This window comes from Colobus angolensis, unplaced genomic scaffold (genome assembly GCF_000951035.1).
Source record: "Colobus angolensis palliatus isolate OR3802 unplaced genomic scaffold, Cang.pa_1.0 Scaffold188, whole genome shotgun sequence".
NCBI lineage: Eukaryota > Metazoa > Chordata > Mammalia > Primates > Cercopithecidae > Colobus > Colobus angolensis.
The window spans coordinates 1,339,985-1,363,563 of NW_012115021.1; the positions used below are offsets into that span (position 1 = coordinate 1,339,985).

Genomic DNA, 23,579 nt, shown 5'->3' on the forward strand with positions numbered 1-23,579 from the left:
TTTTTTTCAAACCTAGCGACATGTCTTGGTGATTGTCTTTCTTGGTACATACACACTGGCTTCAGTCTTGGAGAGTGTTGCATGGGATTGATTTATGGCCATTTATCAGCTGCTCTCTACTGTTATACATTTATGTTCTTTCAGTCTTTTGCTAATTTAAGCAATGCCGTAACGATTAATCTTGTACATATGCTGTTTTGCACGTGTACAAGTATATATGTAGTTTAAATTCCTAGGAGTAGAAATACTGAGTCAAAAGGCACAGACATTTAAATTTTTGATAGTCAGTTGTCAAGTTGCCTCCCACATAGGCTGTACAAATTTATCAGTCAATTTATACTCTCCTTAGAAAGTATGTGAGGCTTTCTTTCCCTCCACCCTTGCTGACATTATCAATTTTTTTTACTGTTGACAATCTGACAGATAAAAATATCTCATTGTAATTTAAAAATTAGGTACATCCCTCCCTAAACTGTCAAATTCTGGAGAGATTTGTTCTTGGGGTCCTCATAGCCCCCATTCTTTGAGAGGACCAGCTGTGTGCCAGGCACTATGCCACGTGCTGTGAAAACAGACAGTATTCTGAGAGAGCCAGATTCTAGTGTGAGGACACATGTAAACATTATTATAATACAGTATGTAAATGCTACAATTCTAGGTATGAGAAAATAGCCAGAATGATACAGGGTCCTTCTGTGTACTGAGCACTGTCAGGCATCATTTTACAGGAATACCACTGTAATTTTCATTTCTCTCGTTGTAGCAGGACGAGCTGCATACGAAACTCCTCAGACACCGAGTTAAAGAAAGAAGTGGTTTATTCGGCCGGGAGCATTGGCAAGACTGCTGTCTCAAGAGCCAAGCTCCTGGACTGAGCAATTCTTGTCCCTTTTAAGGGTTCACAACTCTAAGGGGGTGCGCGTGAGAGGGTTGTGATCAATTGAGCAAGCAGGGGGTATGTGACTGAGGGCTGCATGCACTGGTGATCAGAATGAAACAGAACAGGACAGGGATTTTTACAATGCCTTTTCATACAATGTCTGGAATCTGTAGATAACATAACGGGTTAGGTCAGGGTTCGATCTTTAACTACAAGGCTTAGGTCAGGCAGACCCAGGCCTGGTTTCAGGTCTGGTTCCTAGGCGCCGGGCTACCTGCCTTTAGTTTTGCTTCTCTTTCTTTTTCTGAGTGTAAAACAATATGAGGGGGGTCTGTCTCTCTTCTCTCGTTGTGAATGCAGTTAAGCATCTTTTTGTATGTTTGAGTCACGTTTTTCTTTCTTGTGTGACCTGTCCTTTGCTATTTTTTTGTTGGGTTATTGATCTTTTTGCTGATACTTTGTAGAAGGAGCTCTCTCTATGGAAGAGGCAACATTCCTCTAGTTTGTCTTTTGTCTTCGTTGATGAATTTTGTCATTGTTGTTGTTTGCTATGTTATATTCTTAGCTTTCTGTAATTTATTTATTTTTATTTATTTATTTATTTATTTTGAGACAGAGTCTCGACCTGTCGCCCAGACTGGAGTCTGATGGCGCAATCTTGGCTCACTGCAACCTCAGCATCCTGGGTTCAAGCGACAGGCACGCGCCACCACACCCTGATAAGTTTTTGTATCTTTAGTAGAGACAGGGTTTCACCATGTTGGCCAGGCTGGTCTTGAACTCCTGACCTTGTGATCCGCCTGCCTTGGCCTCCCAAAGTACTGGGATTACAGACGTGAGCCACCGCGCCTACCATTCTGTAATTTATTGACCGGCTTCTAAATTCTGTGTCAAAGTGTTAATTTTTTTTTGCCTTTCTGAGATTGTAGAAACATTCTTTATTTTCTTCTAATGCTTTAAAGATTTAATTTTTAAATGAGTAAATTCATTTTGAATGTCTAATAGTCCCAGTTAAAGAAATAAGTATTGCTTGTTTTTTAAAAAAAGTTAGGGACTACATGAATTTTCTTACTGTATTATCTTCTTCCCTCTGCTCCTAAGCTTGATCTGCATCTTGTAAGGTGAGAAGTTGATGGTGATCCAGTCGTATCTTTATAGGGATGATACAGATCTCCATGTTGTTGCAGCTTTGGGCTCAATTGAGAATATTCTGCCTCTGATCACTTGAGGTCAGGAGTTCGAGACCAGCCTGGCCAACATGGTGAAACTTGGTCTTTACTAAAAATACAAAAATTGGCTGGATGTGATGGTGGGTGCCTGTAATCCCAGCTACTAGGCTGACTGAGACAGGAGAATCGCTTGAATCCAAGAGGCAGAGGTTATGATAGAGCAAGACTCTTCCCTTCCCACCGCCAAAGAAAAAGAAAATACTCTATTTCATCTATAGATAGCCATCTTGTCCATAACAGTCTACTAAATTGGTCATTCATCTGATAGATATTTTTAAGTGTCCAAACAACTGGTTGATATTGACACCCTTTGATCCAGTGGTAATAATCTAGATGTTTAGTGGGGTATGGCAAACATAAAGGCACCAACAGTCATGCAAGTAATTACACTGTACATCAGGAAGCAACATTATCTCTTTGGGACACAAAGGTAGCTGTTCATTTTTGTCTAGTGTCTGTCACTTGTTGTGGTCTTTATAGTGTTCATCCCTTTTCTGCAGGTCAAGAGCTTCTTGCCCTTGTTCTCATGTTCTTGTTATTTTCCTATTCGTGTTATCAGTGATTCTTGGGAGATAATACTGCAAGTATATGATATTGCAAATATGCAGTTAAAGATTGACATAGAACACAGCAATAGACCTGTTACATTTCTTGAAATTTCCTTGTTAGCTTTGAGCTGAAAATACCATCGGAATATTTATCAGTGTATATCAAAGCACTTTTCTGAGCATCAGCATATTTTGTAAGTATGAGAAAGCCACTGTGGTGTGAGAACATCAATGTGGTTTTGCTATGTAATTTTAGGGCAAATTATGAAATATTTAAAGCATATAACAAATACCTGTGTGCCCACCACCCTTGCTTTATTGAATCCTCATATTTTGCCATATTTACTTTATATATTTTTTTCTTCTTTACAGTTCTCTCTAATGAAGTTGGTGCACTTGGTGGTTTGATAGCATGGGTATTTTCTTTTATCGTGGTAATCAGATATATTTTTTAAAGAAACAGAATCTTATAGCTACAGCTGAAGCTCCCCTTGGTAGTCTGCCATATGCTCAGAATACTTGCTGTGTCTTCCCAGGTGTTCTGAGACAAACCAGCCCTTTGTGAAGAGAGCCAAATACTGGGAAGGCACAGTCTCTGCACAGAGGGAACATACTCACGGGGCAGCTGTTCCTCAAACTTGCCTTTTGCTTGGGGCGGGGTGGGGTCAGGGGAGAGACTTGCATGTGGGGGAGCAATGTGCTATTCTAGGATTCTGTGTCTATTCAAAGCTCTCTTGATCAGTAGATTTGGTATAAGTGTTTGTTTTTAGTGATTTTTTAAAATCGCCTGCCAGTGGTAATTTTGCAAAATGGTTTTCTATGAACTAGTGCAGGGGGCACAGCTGTGATCCCACAGCTACGTCTGGGTCTAAAGGAAGCCTTTCCTCCAGAAAGAAATAGAGCAGGATTGAGGGCAGGCTGATGAATGATGTCTGTTTTCCCTGCCCTGCTTCCACCCTAAGCCAAGGGGGCTCTGCCCAACCTCACTCAGCTCTTCGAATGCAGAGAGAAGTACCAGGACCAGCATTCTGGGCAGGTCAGGGTGGTGCCCAGCTTTCCCTGGTGTCCGTGGCCCCAGCCAGCTCTGTGTGCCAATACTGTTGGTGATAGGAGAGAGGGAAATCTGGCAAGATAGGGGGGAAACAGCTGAGGTGGAGAACAAGGATGCCCTCTTGGGAACAGATCCATTCATCTGATTGGATAGGTGAGATGAGACACGCGTGGCTTACCCACTCCGTAGAGTGCATCTGGCGCATTCCAACCACCTGCCCCATTGATGTTGATCCCAGAAAACATCTCACCACCTAAGATGAACATTAAAATACCCAAGCACTAGCTTTATGTATTTCTGACCTCCTAGGACGAAATATCAGTACATTTCAATTTAAAAGAATCTGTCTTCTTTCAGTTTAAGCATCTGTGGTGTTCTTTTAAATTGAAATTGCATACAGTGAAGTGCAGAGGTCTTAGAAGTACAGTTCAATGAATATTTTGGTCTGTGTACACCTGTGTAACCATCACCCAGCCTTCGTTATAGGACATTTTCATCCTCCCAGGAGGCTCCCTTGCACGCCTCCCCAAGGGTAACTGCTGTTCTGAGATCTCTCACCAATGATTAATTTTACCTATTGTTGGGTTTCACATAATTGGAATCATACAGTATATAATCTTTTGTGTCTGGCTTCTATCATTCAACATTATGATTGTGAATTTCATCTGTGTTGTTATGTATAGTTCTTTTTAAAATAGTATTTGCTATTTAATAATGAGAGTAGATAATCAATTTGTATACTACTCTCTAATTCACTCTTTGATCCTGAAGACACCTCTCGGATCGTGTGTTTATTGTTGGACCTCTTTTACAGATGTCAAAAGGGCAGCATGGAGACTTTAAGTATTGCCCCCAAGGTCACACCTCTGATAAATGATGACGTAGTACTAGTTCTGGTTTTCTGATGCACAGCATCATTCTCCATTCATCGTGAAGCCTGTGCCTTAACATGTTTTATGAATGGTGAAAGAAGTAAAGGATGAGAGGAGGGAAGGGCCCCCAAACTGATCATATTTTGGTATTTTACTGTGTAGTATTTTGGTTACAGACTGACCAGTTAATTTAAAGGAGTTAACACTGAACCCAGCCAACTCGCCAGTACCTGTAAAGTATGAAATGGATGGGGGAGGGAGAAAAGAAAAGAGGTAGCCAACATGGCTCAGCAGCCAGCCAGATCCAGGCAACGCAGCTTATCAGAAAGCAGACCATCCTAGCATAGCTTGCAGTTGCATGCACATCATGTATTTGCCCGGTGAGGTTGCTGTTTGCAGGCCGCTGAATGCGTCGTGGAAAATTTTTGCCAGAGTGGCATTATTGGGGCTTTTTGGTCTCTGAATGTGGGTGAGCCATCCCAGGCTCTGTTTGGTACAATGCTTTTGGGAAGGGAATGGTGTGAGTTCTCTTCCTTTTCTTAAGTGGTTCTTGTGACATAGCTGAAGTGTCCTTGCAGCATTGATATCTTATTAATGACCTCGGTTTTATTGTACATGCTGAGTTTCCATTGTTAAGAGATCAGATTTGAGACAAAGATAAGCTGGGTTTCCTTTGTCTTCTGAAGAGGTTTGCTGATACTCTGTCTATATTGTCTTCAAGCAAGCAAAATCGTTGCTGATTTATATATGTGGGCAGTTATGTATGCATTTCCACAAACCCTCATGGTCTGTAATTCTGGTTCAGGGTGTGGCCTCTACTACTGAGATTATAGGACCCAGGTTCTTAACAAATAGTAAAAAACACGGGCCTGTTGTTTGGAAAGTTGCGTTTAAAGACGGGGGGTTTAGGAACCCCCAGTCCCAGGAAATCCAGAGTCCCATGACCTGGATCAGAACCTCGGAGAGCTCCAAGTACATGGCTGTTGGCAGCTATGCAGAGGCAGGAGTTGCTCTAGTTCCAAGCCAACCCTCCCCTGCAGGAAGGAGCTCTTCTATGTGGATGGATAATAAGAGACTTCAAAGATTTGGGCCTAATAGTATTGGACTTTATAGGTAAGGTGATCTGTTACATCATTTAATTGTGGAGGGAAGCTAAGGTTTCCACTGGAGCCATAGGCTGAGTGGTTTTGAGTCTCCCTCCTATAGTCATGCCACTGATTCTTCTTAGGAGGTGAGATGTAGCAGAAGAGCTCTGCCTAGAAGGCTCAGAGTTTGGTCTCGTGGCCAGCTCTGCCCCTTGCTAGCTTTGTGGCCTTCATCTGGTCTTGCATCTTCTCTGACTGGGTCTCACTATTCTTGTATAAAAATATATGTTTGGCAAAATCAGATTTTTTGTTTTTTGTTTTTTGTTTTTTCCTGACAGTGTTGTTGTTAGGAACAAGTGAAAAAATAGCTGCTAAAGTACTTTAATTTATAAGCCTTTGCCAGTGTACAGTTGTATCATTGCTAGCATCATCACCTATTTTTAGAGCCTGTGGATAGGAGTCCATGACGCCAGGATTCTGTGAACATAAGGTGTTGTCCAAGCAGTGCACCACCCCCCAACTTATATTTGCATGGTAATTGATTCTGTGGGGTCAGCATGCATGTCAGATATTTTTAGCCAGAAGCAAGTACACAGGGACTTGTGGTTTGCTGTTCAATTTGAAAAGTGTTTGAATGAAAGCTTGTCCTGTGGTCTTTTGGAAGTAACTGGAGATTTCTGTAGGGACTGACAAGAACAACAGACATTTGAGTGTCCATTATGCAGAGGCTGAACTGGGAGGGGAGAGATTGGAGGCAAGAAGACGTGATTATAATCCAGGCAGGACTCTGGGAAAGAGTGGTTAAGAGATGAGCTCTCGCTTGTAATCCCAGCATTTTGGGAGGCCAAGGTTGAGTAGATCACTTGAGGTCAGGAGCTTGAGACCAGTCTGGCCAACATGGCGAAACTCTGTGTCTACTAAAAAATACAAAAATTAGCTGGGCAAGGTGGCATGTGCCTGTAATCCTAGCTGTTTGGGAGGCTGAGACATGACAATTGCCTGAACCCGGGAAGTGGAGGTTGTAGTGAACTGAGATCATGCTGCTGTACTCCAACCTGGGCAACAGAGTGAGACTGTCTCAAAAGAAAAAAAAAGAAATGAGAGAAATGAACTCTGAAGCTAGACAGGTTGAGTTCCAATTCTGGCTCCTACTTGTTTGACCTTGAACAAGTTTGCTTAGCCCCCTGGGTCTTGGTGTGTGTGTGTGTGTCTGAGTAGGGCTATAGTGTAGATTAAAAGTTGCAGTCCAGGTGAAGCTCTTAGAGCAGGGTTTGGCACATGGTAAACACTCAAATGTTAGCTGCTATTCATGTGGGGGTTTTCTGTTCCTTTTATTGTGGTAATATATGTAACATAAAATTTACCATTTTAGTTATTTTAAGTGTACAGTCAGTAGCATTAATTACATTAGAATATTGTGCAACCATCCGTACTATCTATGTCCGAAACATTTTCACTACTCCAAAGTGAACCCTTTAACTATCAAATAATAACTCCCCATTCTGCCTCTCCCAACCTTTCAGGTAACCTCTAATCTACTTTCTATCTCTATGAATTTGCCTATTCTAGATATTTCACGTAAGTGGAATCATACAATGTTTGTCCCTTTGTGTCTGGTTTATTTCACTTAGCATAATGTTTTCTAGGTTCATCCATGTTGTAGCATGTATCAGAACTTTATTTCTTTTCGAGGGTGTATAATAGTCCATTTTGTGGCTATAACCACCTCGTGTTTATCCATTCATGTCTTAATGGACACTTGGGTTATTTCCTTCTTTTGGCTATTATGTATAAAGCTGCAGTAAACACTGGCATACAAGTTTGCCTTGGGGGCAAAGCTTTAAATTCTGCTGGAGTTCCTGCTTTCAATTCTTTTGAGTATATACCTAGAAGTGGAATTGCTGGATCATGTGGTAATTCTATATTTAACTTTCTAAGGAGCTGCCATACTGTTTTCCACAGGAGCTGCACTATTTTACATTGCCATTAGCAATATACAAAGATTCCAGTTTCTCCACATCATCAACACTTGTTTTCTTTTAAAATTTCTTTAGCCATCCTAGTAGGTACGAAAGGGTATTTCATTGTGGTTTTCATTTGCATTTCTCTAATGACTAATGATGTTGAACGTCTTGTCACGTGCTCATTAGCCACTTGTATGTTTTCTTTGGAGAAATGTCTGTTCAAGTCCTTTGCTTGGCATTTATGTTTTTTCCCGTTTATGTTTTTAAGATATTACGGAGGACGAGAAAGAAACAGAGAGACTGAGAAAGTAGAGGCAGCCAGACTGGGTGACTGCTTAGATAGGGGGATAATACTGAGTTTCTACTCTGGGTAAGTGGGTGGATGATGGGGTACCAAACAAGACAGGCTGCCCTCTCCTGGGAGAAGGGGCAGGTTGGAGAGAAGGTATTGGCTTTGGGTGGGGCTGCACTGAGCCTGGGTGTTATCCAGGTGGGGAGCCTATAGAATTAACTGCCACGGCCATGTGTCCGATTGGTTTCTGTGAAAAAAATGCAAGACATATTTTAGGTTTTGTCTCCTTCCTGCTTCCACCTAAAGAAGCAACTTAAGCAATTCAGTTATCATTCAGCTTCTCTATTTGGCAAATGTAAACAATCACTGGGGGAACAATGGAGTCTGGAATTTATGGGCCAGCCTCTCTCTTGGTGCCAGTTTTTCAGCCCTTCAGCACCTGCTCTTGATCAGACCAGTCCTTCCCAGCCAGCTGCTCCCCATGTGCTGCTCTGAAGCACTGGGGAGTAGGGGTGAGCCTTCTTGAGAACCATGGCTTCTGAGGCTTTCTCCAGGGACCACCCCAGCCTCACAATGCTGGCGCTGCTTCTCTCGCCCTTCCTCGGCTGCATGCCATTAGCAGTTAGTGCTAAGTAGACACTTGCTATGTCGTCCTCAACCCACTGACTTTCTCTGAATTACTCCTTGGCAAAGTTGGGTGTTATGCTCTGTTGTGTTACTGCATCACGTTGTGTCTAGGTGGGGAGTTTGCGCGTGCACAGTCATACCCATACTGGGATGGAAAGTGAGGTTTGAGCAACTGTTCTTCCCCCAAAGAAGCAACCGGTGAGGAAATGAGCCCACTTGGTGACTTGTTGTCTTTACTTTCAGAGCCATAGCAGGCTGGCAGCCATCACCAAGTTAGCATCCTGTCATGTGGCTCAGGCGGGCAATGTTTGCAGATTGTCCCCTGATGCCATCTGCCTGTGAGGCTACAGGAACCCCCAGCAACTGCTGCTCTAGCAGGTGCTAGGGCTGCTGAGGTAGGTGTCCCTGTACATACATGCGAGCACACACAGCTTTGTGTGGTGTGCAGAGGTACTGGTGTTGGCCTAGGGCTGAGCTTCACCTAGTTAGGCCTCTGGGACACCAGTTGAAACGCTCAACCTAGCAAAGCGCCAGCCCCAGTTGTTGGTTTCCGGTGGGGCCCTAGTAAGGGAGGAAGAGAGGGGTGAGGCTGCTGTGAACAGAGCCAGCAACTGGGGAATTGGATATGGTAACTAACACACTCTTGCGTGTGCAGGAAGCTGCGGGGAGTGGCATTGTTTTGACAAACTTTTGTTGCTTTCTTTCTGCCTCTGCCCTCTGCTCTGGCCTAATCATGGCCCTCTACCTTATTTAGCATCTCTGTTCCTTCCAGGGGGGAGCCCATCCCCATTTCTTACCTCATGGGCTCTTTTTAAGGAACACATTCCTCATCTTTGAGCTCTTCCTGACATTCAGCCGTGCTTTGGGTCAGCCCCTAAGCTTTCACTTTTCCCCAAGTTACTGTGATTATGGATTCAGACAAGCCTAGAAACTCCTTGCTCCTTTGGGGGGAATTCCTGTATACAGACTTACACTTTGTGAGTCACTATTATCTTGGTCTATTAATGCTTTTGAAAACAATTATGTAAATTATTAAAGCAATTTGAAATAATTATATTAGCCATCAGATTTTAGACATCTAGATCTTAATGGAGCTTTGATTAAGAGTCCACCTAGAGCAGGGGTCAGTGAACTTTTTCTGTAAAGGGCCAGATATTTTAGACTTTGATCTCTGTTGCAACTACTCAATTCCGCTGGTGTAGCATGAAAGCAGCTGTACAAAATACTTAAATGCCTGAGTATAGTTGTGTTCTAATGAAACTTTATTTAAAAAAGTGAGTGGTGAGCTTTCATTTGCTGACCCCTGATCTAGAGTGATAAGCCGTCCTTATCTTTTTTCTTTGTTGAGAGTTGAAAAGCCAGAGGAACTTGATGACTATAAATGCATTAGAATCATCTTCTTTTGGGTTTAGTATCCTTGTGAGCACAATGGTAATTTGGGAATATGCTTCTTTAAATCTCTGTTGAGAAGAAGAGAAATCAGAAGCCTTTTTAAGGGGGTGAGTCTGCTTGGCCAAAGCTTGTCATTGTTTAACAAGAACAGGCTGTCACTTAGAGCTGTATGGTGGCTTTTATGTTTCACTCATTCTCTTTATAATCACATGGAATGGCCATAGTTACATAAGGTCACCTCACCATACTGGGGCTTATTCCATTTTATAGGACCAGGTGCTTCTCTAATAAATGTAAGAAAACTACAAAAATACAGAAAATGGTGTTTTTAAAACATCATGTTATGCTAAGTTGGCATTGCTATAGTTCATTTCCAGAAAGATGAAGCTTAAGATAGTCCAAGAGGCATTCTAAAGTTTCAAACTATAATCTTGTTTTCCTTTTATCTGTCCTCACAGGAAATAAAGAAAGAGATGAAGAAAGACCCTCTCGCCAACAAAGCTCCAGAGAAGCCCCTGCACGAAGTGCCCAGTGGAAACTCTTTGCTGTCTTCTGAAACGATTTTAAGAACCAATAAGAGAGGTATGGAAAAGGAAAAAGAGGTCCCCTCCCTGCACACAAAAACTGGAAACTTCTGGTGAACTGTGTCAAACTTTATATTGCTGAAAAATTGAATAGAGTTTGTCCTTTTGGTTTTTGGTATGTATTTTGGAGAGACACACATACACACACACACTTGGCAAGTGACTGCATGTATAGTAACTGTAATAAAGGGAACTAATAAAAATATTTTTTGACAGTGGGAAAGTGGACTACATTTGTAAATGATGACTTTTCTGGGGCTTTAGATTTCACTTTCGTATCTATTCTTATGGATGAAAGGTGAATTTAGAGAATGCTGTGGTGCAGGCCTGAGCAGTGTGTCTGACCATACTCTCCTTTTAATTTAAGGCAAACCTTATCAAGTTCTTTCTCCAAGTGCTAGGCTCCGTAGCACAGACCCTGCCTGTCTGAGTTTATGAGGCAGAATATGCAAAGATATAGCTAACACATCTGTCTGACCAGAAGACCTTTAACAATCTTGTTTTCTCTCTTTTGAGATCTCAAGGCAGATTTTCAGCTATCAGCTTGTTGGAGTTTTGTTTTTTCTCCCATCCCCTCTTGGTGATAATTGTTTGAAGTAATGTGAGAGAGAATAGAAGACTATAGAGACGACCTCACTCAATTTTATACTGTGGGCACCCTAGGGTCCCTCAGTTTTCCCCAACCTCGGACCAGCCAGGGCACATGCTGAGCATGCCTGTAGGTTAGCGCTTGGCTGCCAGCTTTTAGTGGGCTTATTACTTCCTTAAAGAGAAATAGAGAGCTGTTCAAAAGGAGGCACAGGAACTAGATTAGCAAAGGGTTCCATTAACCAGAAAAAAAGAAGACAGATTTACATAACCATGGGGGAAAAGAACAGCTAATCTTTCATAAAATTTAGACAGGATAAGAATTTGTCTAGTAAACTGCCCATTGATCATCGCTTTGTGCCTCTCTTCCTTCCTGTCTCTTCCTCTACTGCCTCCAGCTGCCCTGGGTTACATTTCCCTTTTTGAATTATTCAGATCAGATATTGGCTGGAGGCCCACGTTGGTTAGCAGCTATAGGATTTTCTTTCTTTTCTTATTTTGTTAAATTCATCCTACCAAAGCAGGGGATTTCCCATTTTAAGAATTAAGTGCCTTTGCTGTAAAACTACAGCCTTGCCCAAAAGTGCCTCCTGCATTCTTGCAAATAAGCTCTCAAACTCCTGAGACCTGCATTCATTGGATTTGGTGAGCTAGAGTTCAGTGTGTCTTCTTTCTGTACTTCCAAACCAATGAGAAGGAGCCCTCCCATTCCTCTACTTGCCTCTTAGGTCTGCGGGCACAGCAGTTGTACACACGTTGACCAGCGGCAAGGCCTCTTTGGCCAGCTCTGGTTTTTGTCAAGTCAATAAGAGATTTAAAGTAATTAATTAATTTAACAAGAAAAGGAATTAATTAAGGTAAGGAATTGAGGTAATTATTTGGATTAATTTAGTAAAATTACCTGAGAACTTTAAATCAACGAAGGAATAGAATTTTTCAGATGATTATCTCTTCACCACTGAAAATCTGGCCTCTCAGTTCCCCTATGGAATTTTTCATTCACCAAAAATTGGAATGCAGAGGGAGGCTTAACTGCCTTACATTCCATTTTGAAAGCCTTCTGCCTTGAACCTACAGCCTGGTTATGGCCAACCTTTCACTCTGAGGCATTTTATATATGGAATCTGCTGGTGATTGTGGGACCCGAGTACACGGAGGCATTCTCTAAATATGAAGTCCATAACAAATCATCTTCATTCTGTCCGAGGCTTCACCCTGACCTCCTGGGTCACCTGGGCCTAACATAAATTTCCAGCTGAAGGGAAGCATTGTGTACCAGGCCCAGGGCTGCCTCTGGCCCTCCCCCACGCATCAAGACTACCAGTATTCTGCTACCCCTTATAATAAACAGCGGGGGTAGATTGATTGGCCTTGTCAGGCCAGATAAATAGTTCATTGTACTGAGCTCAAAAGCTACATTTTTTTCCCACCCAAAATCAATGAAAAAAACACTTTTCCCCCCCTTAAAACAAGGATCAGAGGCTAAATCTGTGGGATGATTCTAGTTACTTGTAAACACTTCTGTCCAACTAATTTTTAAAGTTTTATGAGTTATCGTAAATGACTGAAGGGGCCTCCTCCCCCTTTACTTCCATCAAGCTTTGTCTCCAGCAGCCTTTCGGATGTTTTGGTCTATTACTGTTGTTGTGGCTATTAGGGAAGGATGTTGCTTTCAGGATTTATTAACAGCCTGCTTTGATTAGCTAACGTGGGATCTTAGAGGATATGAGTTGAGTCCACCTTGTGATTCAGCCTTGGACCCTTGTAAGAATTTAACAGAATGAATACAAGTTCTCTTCCTTCAACTTGATCAAAGATGAGATGACTGTTTTCTTTATATGGACCTTATCATTTGATACATGCTTGAAGTTGGTTTAATAATGGAAGATTGGAAGATTGATGTCTGTTTCTATCATGAGTCTGAAACTGAACCACTTCATTGGGTCCTGAACTTCAGACACTCCTAGCTGAAGAAGTTTGCCCAATTGCGTCCAGCTGTTTTTGCATCTTGTGACATGCCTCACTTTGCAGCAACTGCAAACAGGTAGTAGTCCCTCACATTGCGGGATGAGCTCACCCTCCCCACACACCTGCATAAGGTCAGAAGACATCTTGGGTTTGAAGGAAGCGACTCATAACCTTGAGAAAAAGCCAGGGCTGTGGAAACCTTAGTTTGGGGACTGATTAGTTTCAGTTTTCAGCTTTAACATTTGTAAATGTCTACAGAATTGATTTAGGGAGGTACTGGAATGACTCCATGGGCTTTTCTTTCTTTTTTTTTTTTTTTGAAACAGGGTCTCACTCTGACATCCAGGCTGGAGTGCAGTGGTGTGATCGTGGCTCACTGCAGCCTCGACCTCCCCAGGCTCAGGTGATCCTCCCACCTCAGCCACCTGAGTAGCTGGGACTACAAGGCACGAGCTACCACACCTGGCTAATTTACTGATTTTTTGTAGAGCTGGGGTTTTGCCATGTTGCCTGGCTAGTCTTGAACGCCTGGGCTCAAGCAAGCCTCTTACCTCAGTCTCCCAGAGCGCTGGGATTACAGGTATAAGCCACCGTGACTGGCTGGCTTTTCATTTGAGAAGATGATGTGACTGGAATTGAGAGAGAGAAAGTAGGTCCTCCCAGCTGACTTGGCAGCCACTGACTATACATTCTGGCATTAGAACCTTAGGGGTACTTGTGTCTGTGCCCACCTCTGGCCATTTCTGTGGTCCTTACCTGAGTCACAGTGAAAGAGCTTCCTGTTTAAAACAAGCCTTTCCCGAGGAATAAGAAGTCATTTTTCATTTAAACTTGCAGCATGGATGTTGTATGTTCTGAACTTATCCCAGACTCCAGTATATTAATGAGTTACAGCCAGAAAATGTGAAAACTTTGCTTGGAGCCAAATGTCATTCTCTTGATGATGAACCAGACAGAAGAGAGTTGTCTGTTTTCTTCTAAGAATGGTTTATTCTTTTGTTTCTTCTATCATTAAACCCATAAAAGAGAATGATGGGCCCTCCTAAATTGGAACACTGATATATAGAGACTTTTTAAAAAAAGCATTCAAATACCGCGATTGCGCCATTGTACTCCAGCCTGGGCAACAAGAGTGAAACTCTGTCTCAAAAACAAAAACAAAAACAACAACATTCAAATGTTGAATTTAGAAGAAAAATGGAATAAAATGGAAGTTTGAACAGTTAATAGCAAATATCCTAAATAGGTTCTTGAAAATGAACAGTGGATTTTTGTCCATTTGAATATAGATTTTTATCTACTTGAATTAAAAATGAAATAAAAAATCAAGCTGGACACAGTGGTCACGCCTGTAATCCCAGCACTCTGGGAGGCTGAGGTGGGAGGATTGCTTGAGCCCAGGAGCTCAAGACCAGCCTGGGCAACATAGCAAGACCCCATCTCTCGAAAAATAAAACAATTAGCTGGGTGTGGTGGCATGCACTTGTAGTCCTAGCTACTCAAGAGGCTGAGGTGAGAGAATCTCCTAAGCCCAGAAGGGAAGGTCAAGGCTGCAGTGAGCTGTGATAGCGCCCCTGCACTCCAGCCTGTGTGCCAGAGTGAGACCCTGTCTCAAAACAAAAAACACAAAAACGAAAAGAAAAAAAAAAAAAAAAGAAAAAATTATTTGATCCTTAGGAGGATTTCCTGGCTAACTTTATTCATGTGATCAGTTAAGTATCCAGGCTGCCATCAATACCCTGCTGGCCCGTGTGAGTACCAGGTTCCATCTGAGGGTTCTCGTTTGCATTGTCAACAGTGCATGTGGAGAAGATGTATCTCAGCCTCTCTCTGAACCTCTCCTGTTGCCTAGAATTTTGGACGTTGTTCCTTCCTCACTTTTGGTAGACGTTCATGAACATTCAATAGCACATGTTTTAGTGCATGCCTACTATGCACCTGGCCTTGTGCTTGGTACTGGGGCAGATAAAGACTGGAAAAACATCAGCCAGTCCTGCCTGCAAGTAACCTCAGTCTGTTGTATCCCTTGGGAAACGTTGAGAAAGTGCTGCACGTTTCTTATATCATTTTGATGGCAAGGTGGGGATGTGTCTTATATTTACTTCTGTCATTCTGAATGTGAAGCCACTCTGTGGGTTTCTGGTTGGCTTTATATGTCCTTGTTTCTATTTCCAGTTTATCATGAATTCAGTGTTTGGTAAGTCTCTATTGTATTTTGCACATTTATTATTTTTTGCTATTATTATTATGCTCTCCTGATATAGAATGTATTTTATAGTCATCTTTTTAAGTCGCTCTGCTACTTTGGCATCTGCCTTCCCAAAGATAAACTGCTTTTACCATCTTTATTTAAGGTTTGTTATGCATTTGCATTTTACTGCCCCTTCCAGAGATTAATGCTGAAAGATCTGACGGTTTAAAAGATGTTATTTGTAACAGGTCTAGCTCTGATGCTACGAGGTGAGATCGTCTGTCTCATGAGATTCAAGTTAAGATGGGGGAGGGTTGCTCTCTGAATTGATAAGTGGGTATGACTGATTGTAGAACATTGCTCTGTGGGTTCATTTCTGGTGTGTTTAATCCTTCAGACAGGTTCCATTCAAAAGTTTTCCTTAACAGAGGGATCAACGGCTGCTCTTCCTCTGGTGACACACTGTTGCTTTAAAAGTTAGTACAGAAGTTCTTCCACATTAACATGGGCCTCGTGTTTGCCACACGGAAGGGCTCTCCATTTTGGTCTGCTGCCTGTAGCTGTCAGAAGAATTTTGCTTAATGTTTACCTTTCTTCTCCTCATAGTTTCAGCGCTGGTCATTCCTATCCCTAAACAGATCTAAGTGACCGGCCATCCTTTTCCCCCTTCCCCTGAAGGGGAAACGTTTTTTCTAGCTTTTAGTGTGTGGGCCTGGAATGCTCCTCATGGTGCCAAGGCGGTGGCATGGATCTTGATAAGCTGTGAGCTCTTTGGCAGAAATGAACCTGTAAACAAAGGATGGAAAAAAGTATGTCCTTAATAAAGAAAATGTCAACCTCTTTGGTTTGCCAGTGGTTTGTTAAGGTAAATGTGAGATCTGGGGGTTTGTTTGTAGAGATGAGACTCTGTTTCTTTCCAGTTTTCTATTGGAGAAAGAAATGTGAATTCTCGCCAGTTAACTGGGAATCTGAAAATGTGGCATTTGGGGTCAGACTTTTCTTTGAGTTTCAAGATTGCCTGTTGATTTTATGTAAGGAGCTGGTGTTTATGGACAGATAGAATAAAAGTTAACAGAAGACATTACTGTTGTATAGAAGCTCTTGGCTGTCACCCGAGCTGGTCTTTCCCAGGGGAAATGAAAATCGGGCGACCTGGCAGTAAATGGGGATGGGTATGGTATATAGTCATTCAGTAATATATAACTCTGTGTGAATGTATCTGTATATGCATCTGTAGTCTTATTTTCCAGTGAGCCTTCATTCTCAAAAGCTCGAGAGTCAAGAGCCTTTAAAGAAGTCTTTTAAAGTAACTGATCCCTGGCTGCGTTTCTGGCAAGTTTTATTGGGACACTGCGTTGTTAGCACCAGCAATTAATGTTAGAGTGTGTGTTGCCCTTGTTCATGTTATTTTCTGAGCCTATTGAGCCTAGAGTGAGGGGTGGTTAAATACATGGTAAGAACTACATAGAAGGGTATAGCGATCATGTTGCGATTATGTATGGGTCACTGATAAAATTGGTTTTTAGATTTTTTTCTGTTATATTTAATCTCCTTTCTATCTGTGTGTCTTCTGATTTCAAGACATTAACACTAATGAGTCTCCCATGGATTAGTCGTGGGTTTAGGACTCCCGCCATACTCCTGCTGGTGTCCACCCAAATCCACCTAGAGGACAAGCTATGAAGTGGGTTTGTGGTGGTGGCTCCACCTGGTGGCTCTCCTAGGAAGCTCCTCTTTCTGCCCACCTTTTCTTTCTCCTTGGGAGAATCTTTTTTGTTTGTTTGTTTGTTTGTTTGTTTGTTTTAAAACTTTTTTATTGTGAAATATACATAACAAAATTTATCTTAACCATTTTTAAGTGTACAGTTCAATGGCATTGAGTACATTTGCAACATTGCACAGCCGTTACCACTATTCATTTCCACAACTTTTTCATCATCCCAAACAGAAACTCTGTACCTATTAAACTATAACTCCCCATTTCTCCTTCCTTCCAGGCCCTGGTGACCACTCTTCTACTTTCTGTCTCCATGAAATTCGCTATACTAAGTACATCATACAAGTAGAATCATACAGTATTTGTCATTTTGTGACTGGCTTATTTTATTTAGCATGTATAATTCCTAAAGTTTTATCCACATTGTAATATGTGTCAGAATTTCCTTCTTTGTTAAAGCTGAATAATATTTCATGATATGTAAATACCACATTCTGCTTATCAATTTATTGTTGATAGATATTTGAGTTGTTTCCACCTTTTGACTAGTATGAATAATGCTTCTTACAAGTTTTTAAGATGGAAAATTCTAAACATATACAAAAGCAGACAAAAAACATGATGAGCCCCCATGAACAATGATCAACTCATCAACAATAATCAACTGATGGCCAATTTTGCTTCATCTATATCCCCACCTACCTCCTCCCATCCCATATTATTATGAGCCATCTCAAACATCATACAGTAATTGTTTCTGGTTTACAGATGAGGAAGCTAAAGCACAGAGAGGTTATGTTATCAAGGTTACAGAGCTCATAAGTGATGGACCAAAATTCAAACTCAGGCAGTGTGATGACTGGGCTCAAACTTATAAGCCTCTGTGTGTGTGTGTGTATGAGTGTGTGCTCAGATTGTTGCTCCTCGTTCTGTCCACCTTTTCTTTCTCCTTGGGAGAATCTTGATGGAGGATGCCTTTGATTCCTCTGACTCAGTGTTCATTATTTGTACAATTCCATCCCAGACCCATGGCTTCTCACATTACTTATGGATTTTTTTTAGCCCCTTTGCTTTTTCATCTAAGAATTTCTCATTGAACTCATAGAATCTGTTTCCTGATCCTTGTTCTATCTGTGATACCCCTACGGACCTGGATTATTGTTAATGAGGATTAAAAAAAAAAAAAAAAAAAGGACTCCCATAGGCATGACTCTAGGTATAGATATTAATTTGGACAAAATAAAGAATCACACTGAAATCCCTGTAAGTATCTATGTCAAAGTCTCCTCCTTAATAGCGCCAAGTACCCTTAACTACTTCTTCACTTCTTGTTGAACCCATTTTTCCCTCAAAGGAGCAATATTTTATTACCGATGTTGTTTTCAATTGTCAGCAGGTGGTGAAAGTAAAAAGCCAACTTACTTTGTTGGCTTCGTTATTGTTTCATTATTGTTTGTGAATTCTCTACAGGCAGCCCCTTCTTGCCTGGGCACAGACTGCCCCCGCTTGGTATGTCACTGAGCATAAGTATTTTTGATAAATAAAAATGTCTTTTATTTAATCTCATTATTTTTCAGTTTTTAGTTGATAATATTGCAGATGTGACTTATTTTAGCTGCATTATGGGTCAGTCTAGGAACTTAATCATCATTTATAACTTTGCTTCTATGGGAATAATGCATTCAGAGTTCCAAACTCTCTGCATGAGGCACGTATAAGTATTTTTTTGTTGTTGTTTGGAGGCAGAGTCTTGCTCTTTCGCCTAGGCTGGAGTGCAGTGGCGTGTCTCGGCTCACTGCAACCTTCGCCTCCCGGGTTCAAGCCATTCTTCTGCTTCAGCCTCCTGAGTAGCTGGCATTACAGGCGCCTGCCACCATGCCCAGCTAATTTTTGTATTTTTAGTAGAGACGGGGTTTTGCCATGTTAGTCAGGCTGATCTCAAACTCCTGACCTCAATTCATCTGCCCTCCCTTGGCCTCCCAAAGTGCTGGGATTACAGGCATGAGTCACTGCGCCTGGCCAAGTCTGACTTCTTTTTTTTTTTTTGCATTGCTGACATGAATCCTTAAGTACCTTTGTAAAAGTCAGAGTTCATATAATCGGTGCCCACTGAAGTTTGCTCATGTTGCAGAGGAGTTTATAATTCACACAGTATAGAATGCTGGAATTGTGCAAGCTCCACATAGTACAGTGGGCTTTGAGGATAACTTTGGGTTCAATCACTTTGCACCATTGTATATGGTGCTTATTTTCACAAGGCCTGAGTTGGATCTTAGTGTGCCCAAGTTTGAGGCGTGTCGTGAAAGTGGGTCCTATTGTATATTTCCATCTACTAGTGAGGAGACCTTGCACCAAGCGTGACATGGTCAGATAGAAACCAGCCCAGCATTTCCCAGTGTGTGTTGTATGGAATTATAGCCCTTCTGAGTATTCCACAAAGGAGTGATGCGGGGAGAGACAGACAGACAAGTGGGGAGAGAAAATTGCCTCTCTGGTCAAATTTCAGCTACAGCTGCAGCACTAACACTATGTTAGAGACTGACAAGCACATTAGCATAGTACAGGCTCTCAGATGGTCTATGGTAAGGAGACCTGCTAATCTTTGATCATGGAACTGCATGTTACTGAATACTAGTTAAGACTTCACTTTGGGATATGTCAGGCTTTAAGATACAGGACAAGGAGCTCTGTAAACATCCTCATTTCTTGGGTCCTTGTATCTAACAATGAGGCTTAGACACATGAGAGGAAGTCCTAGTCTGGGCTTTGGCATGAAAAGCAGACTGAGGAGACCCAACCTAGCAACTGGTGAGGCCAGGATGTTCAGGTCTACCTGGGACTTGGATCACGATGGAACCTGCGATTCCAGAGGTGATTTTTATTATGACAACAGTCTCTACATAGTCAACGTAGTCTCATTGCCTTCTCTACTTGCTCTGATTGAAAGACAGAAGTCTTAGGTTTTCTTGATGCCATTAAAACACTGAACATTTATAAAGAAGAGCCTTGTTCTTCTCTCCCTATTAGTGAAACAGGCTGGCATTTGAGTTCAAGTAATAAATCCACATGTGGGGTTGTGAGGAAAAACCACATAGCCTGCCTTTTTAGAATTCTGGAATCACAGAGTTACAGAAGTTACACAGGGCCCCACTTATTGACATCCCAGGCGAACGGACATGGAGCCTCTGTCCAGGGAATTGGAAGGACACTCCTCGGCTCTGGCCTTGGCTAAGCCCCACATGGGAGCCTCCTTTCCAAAGGGAAGTTTTTCTGGGTAGGGAGCTGCTAGATTAATGAAAGGTAATTAGACCAGTGTGATGACTCACGCCTGTAATCCCAACAGTTTGGGAGGGCAAAGCTGGAGGATCTCTTAAGCCCAGGAATTCAAGACCAGCGAGATATAGTCTCTATAAAAAATACAAAAATTAGCTGGGCGTGGCAGTGTGCGCATGTAGTCCCAGCCACTTGGGAGGCTGAGGTGGGAGGATTGTCTGAGCCTCGAAAGTGAAGATTGCAGTGACCTGAAATCGCACCACTGCACTCCAGCCTGGGTGACAGAGTGAGACCCTGTCTCAAAAAAAAAAAAAAAAAAAGGAATTAATTAGAGGTAGATGATATTTAGGTGCTGGTTGCATTTGTTGCATTATATGGGGACAGCAGCTATATTCACTTGCAGTAAGCTCTGGAAAAGGGGCATTTTCTTCTACTTACATCTATTGATCTGTCATCACAGCCTGCTCTCTCTGATGCCGTATGCAGCCTCAGCTTAGTCTTTGGACTCTTGGCTTTTTGTGCTTCTGAAGTCTTAAGACTGTTGTACCCAAACAATGAGGATATTTCATGGCCCACCTCCCTAACCCATGGTTAGGCCAACAGCGGGCCCAGCTGCAGTGCCAGGTGGGCTGCCTTCATTGTTGCAACCAGGAAGGGAAAGAGAGACCAGCCAGAAGCTTCCCCTGCATGTGCCTGTGCATGAAAAAGAGCATTTGAGGAGAAGGACTTGCCTGCTTGTCGCATTTGTGTTTCTCTGGAGACCTGAATAGTCTCAGTGGCAGCAGGACCTTGTCTCAGGGAGGATGGCTGTTGGGAGGCCCCAGACCACTCCTGCTGCACCTCCACAGCTTCTGCAGCACTTTAGACAAGTTGCAGATTCCCGCTGTGTTTCCAAGTTTCCCATCTGTAAAACAAGGAAATGCTCTTGTTAACTCCCTCAGGGCAATTGTGAAGATTAAAAATGAGTAAAGAAAATAGGTTTTGGGATAGGGAGGCAATAGAGTGAAGTGGGGTAGGGTGTCACTCACTGAATACAGTAGTAATTGCTATTAAAAGTAGTAAACTACTAGTAAGACCCCAGAGCATTGGGAAGAAATTAGAGATTTATGGAAAATAATAAAAAGTGTTTTCATGAAGCAACCTGTGATCACATGCATTTGGAACCTTCTCCAGGATAGACCATATGCTAGGCTGTAAAAGAAGTCTCAGTAAATTTAAAAGGATTAAAATCATACAAAGTATGTTCTCCAATCACAATGGAATTAAATTAGAAATCAACAGTAGAAGGAAATTGGGGAAATTCACAAATACATAGAAATTAAGCAGTATGCTCCTAAATAACCAATGGGCCAAAGAAGAATTCACAAGGGAAATTTTAAAATACTTTGAAATTAACGAAAATGAAAACATGACATACAAAAATGTACTGCATGTGGCTAAAGCAGTGTTTCAAGTGAAACTGACAGCTGCAAATGCCGATATACAAAAAGAAGACAGATCTCAAATTAATAGCCTTTCTACTTTAAGAAACTAGAAAAGAAGAGCAAACTAAACTCAAAGCAAGCACAAAGAAGGAAACGATAAAGGTTACAGTGGAAATAAATGAAATAGAGAATCGAAAAACTATAGAAAATCAGTGTAACAAATAGTTGATCCTTAGAAATGATCAATAAAATCGATAAACCTTATCTACTCTGATCAAGAAAAAAGGAGAGAAGATTTAAGTTACTATATGAGGAATTAAAGAGCGAACATCACTACCAATCTTAAGAGAAATTAAAAGGATCGTAAGGGAATAGTATGAACAACTCACCCACTGCTGGTGGAAATGTAAAATGGTACAGCCACTTTGGAAAACAGTCACCCATTATGACCCAGTATTCCAGACCCTAGAAAAATGAAAACATATATGTCCACACATAACTGTACATGAATGTTCATAGCAGCATTATTCATAATAACCAAACAGTGGCAACAACCCATATGTCCACCAGTGGATGAATGGCTGAACAAAATGTGGTCTATTCACAAAATGGAATATCGTTAAGAAGGAATGAAGTCCTCATTCATGGATGAACCTTGAAAACATTATGCTAAGTGAAAGAAGCCAGTCACAAAAGACCACATATTGGATGATTCCATTGATATGAACGTGCAGAATGAGCAAATCCCTAGAGATAGAAAGCAGATTCGTGTTTGCCTAAAGCTGAAGGTGGGAATGGAAAGTGATTTTTGATGGGCGTGAAGTTTCTTTTTGGGGTGATAGAAATGTTCTAAAATTACACTGCTGTCATGGCTGTACAATCCTGCAGATACATAAAACCATTTAATTGTACACTTGAAATGGGTGAATTTTGTGGTATGTAAATTATATCTAAATAAAGCTATTAAAAAATACAACAGAAATGGGGGTTAAAATGCTATGTTTGTCTGTCTGACTCTTTCTCTTTTATGTTCCCTACCACTAACCCCCTTCCCACACCTGAGGAACAAGATGTGTCATTCCATTTATTCAAGTCCTTAAAATTACATATTTCTCAGCGAAGCTTTATATTTTTCTTTATTCAATCAGTTGCCTAGGAGATAGTGGGTCTGAGGGATCAAAAAGACACTGTTTTGCTAAGGGTGACCTAAATATTAGATAATCGATTTGAGAAGGGTAGAGAACTGGCTGTGGCATCCTATTGTTCATTTCTTGGAAAAAAAAAAAAAAAAAAGAGAGATTCTCTGTAAATCAAAAGCCAAACCTCTTATATTCTAAAGTCTGTGCTTTGTAGAAAGAGCCTCTGCTAGAAAGGAAAGAATCCATTTATGTTTCCAATTTGTCTTGCCGTTGTCAGTAACTCTGCATTGGCTATTTTTGCTCATAAATCTTTATCCACGGCTCTGATGATTTCTTTAGGAAAAATTTCTTAGATGTGGAATTACTGGACAAAAGCGTGTGTATATTTTATGGGACTTGGATTCATTATCAAATTGATTTCCTGAAAGCTTGCACTGATCTGTCTCACTACTGAAGTGGGGAGAGTGCTGCTTAGTGTTCTAAGCTTGAGTTGCTCAGATTAATCGAGTGCTTGAACATTTTTTCTTCCATCATTTGTTAATAATCTTTGCCCTTTATATTGAGATCCTTATTTTTTTTACTGGTTAGTGTACTTACTATTCCTTTGTCATTCATGGCAAATTTTGCTTCCCAATTTGTTTGCTTTAAGTTTTGTTTACGATTGATTTTGATGCACAGAAATAGTAAATTTTTATGTAGATTAGTATATTGATGCTTTCTTTTGTGATTTCTCTGAATAAATTATCACCTAGCTT

General features: G+C 41.4%; 1 protein-coding gene across 2 annotated transcripts in view; it reads left to right on the forward strand.

Moving 5' to 3' along the window:
* Positions 1 to 23,579, forward strand: part of SH3KBP1 (SH3-domain kinase binding protein 1) — a 311,350-nt gene that overhangs the window by 78,645 nt on the left and 209,126 nt on the right. For both annotated transcript variants that reach the window (XM_011940194.1, XM_011940195.1), the window contains exon 2: positions 10,399 to 10,522. In XM_011940194.1, coding sequence (XP_011795584.1) covers positions 10,414 to 10,522 — 109 coding nt within the window. In that variant the 5' untranslated portion in view covers positions 10,399 to 10,413. The remainder of the gene's footprint in view (positions 1 to 10,398; positions 10,523 to 23,579) is intronic.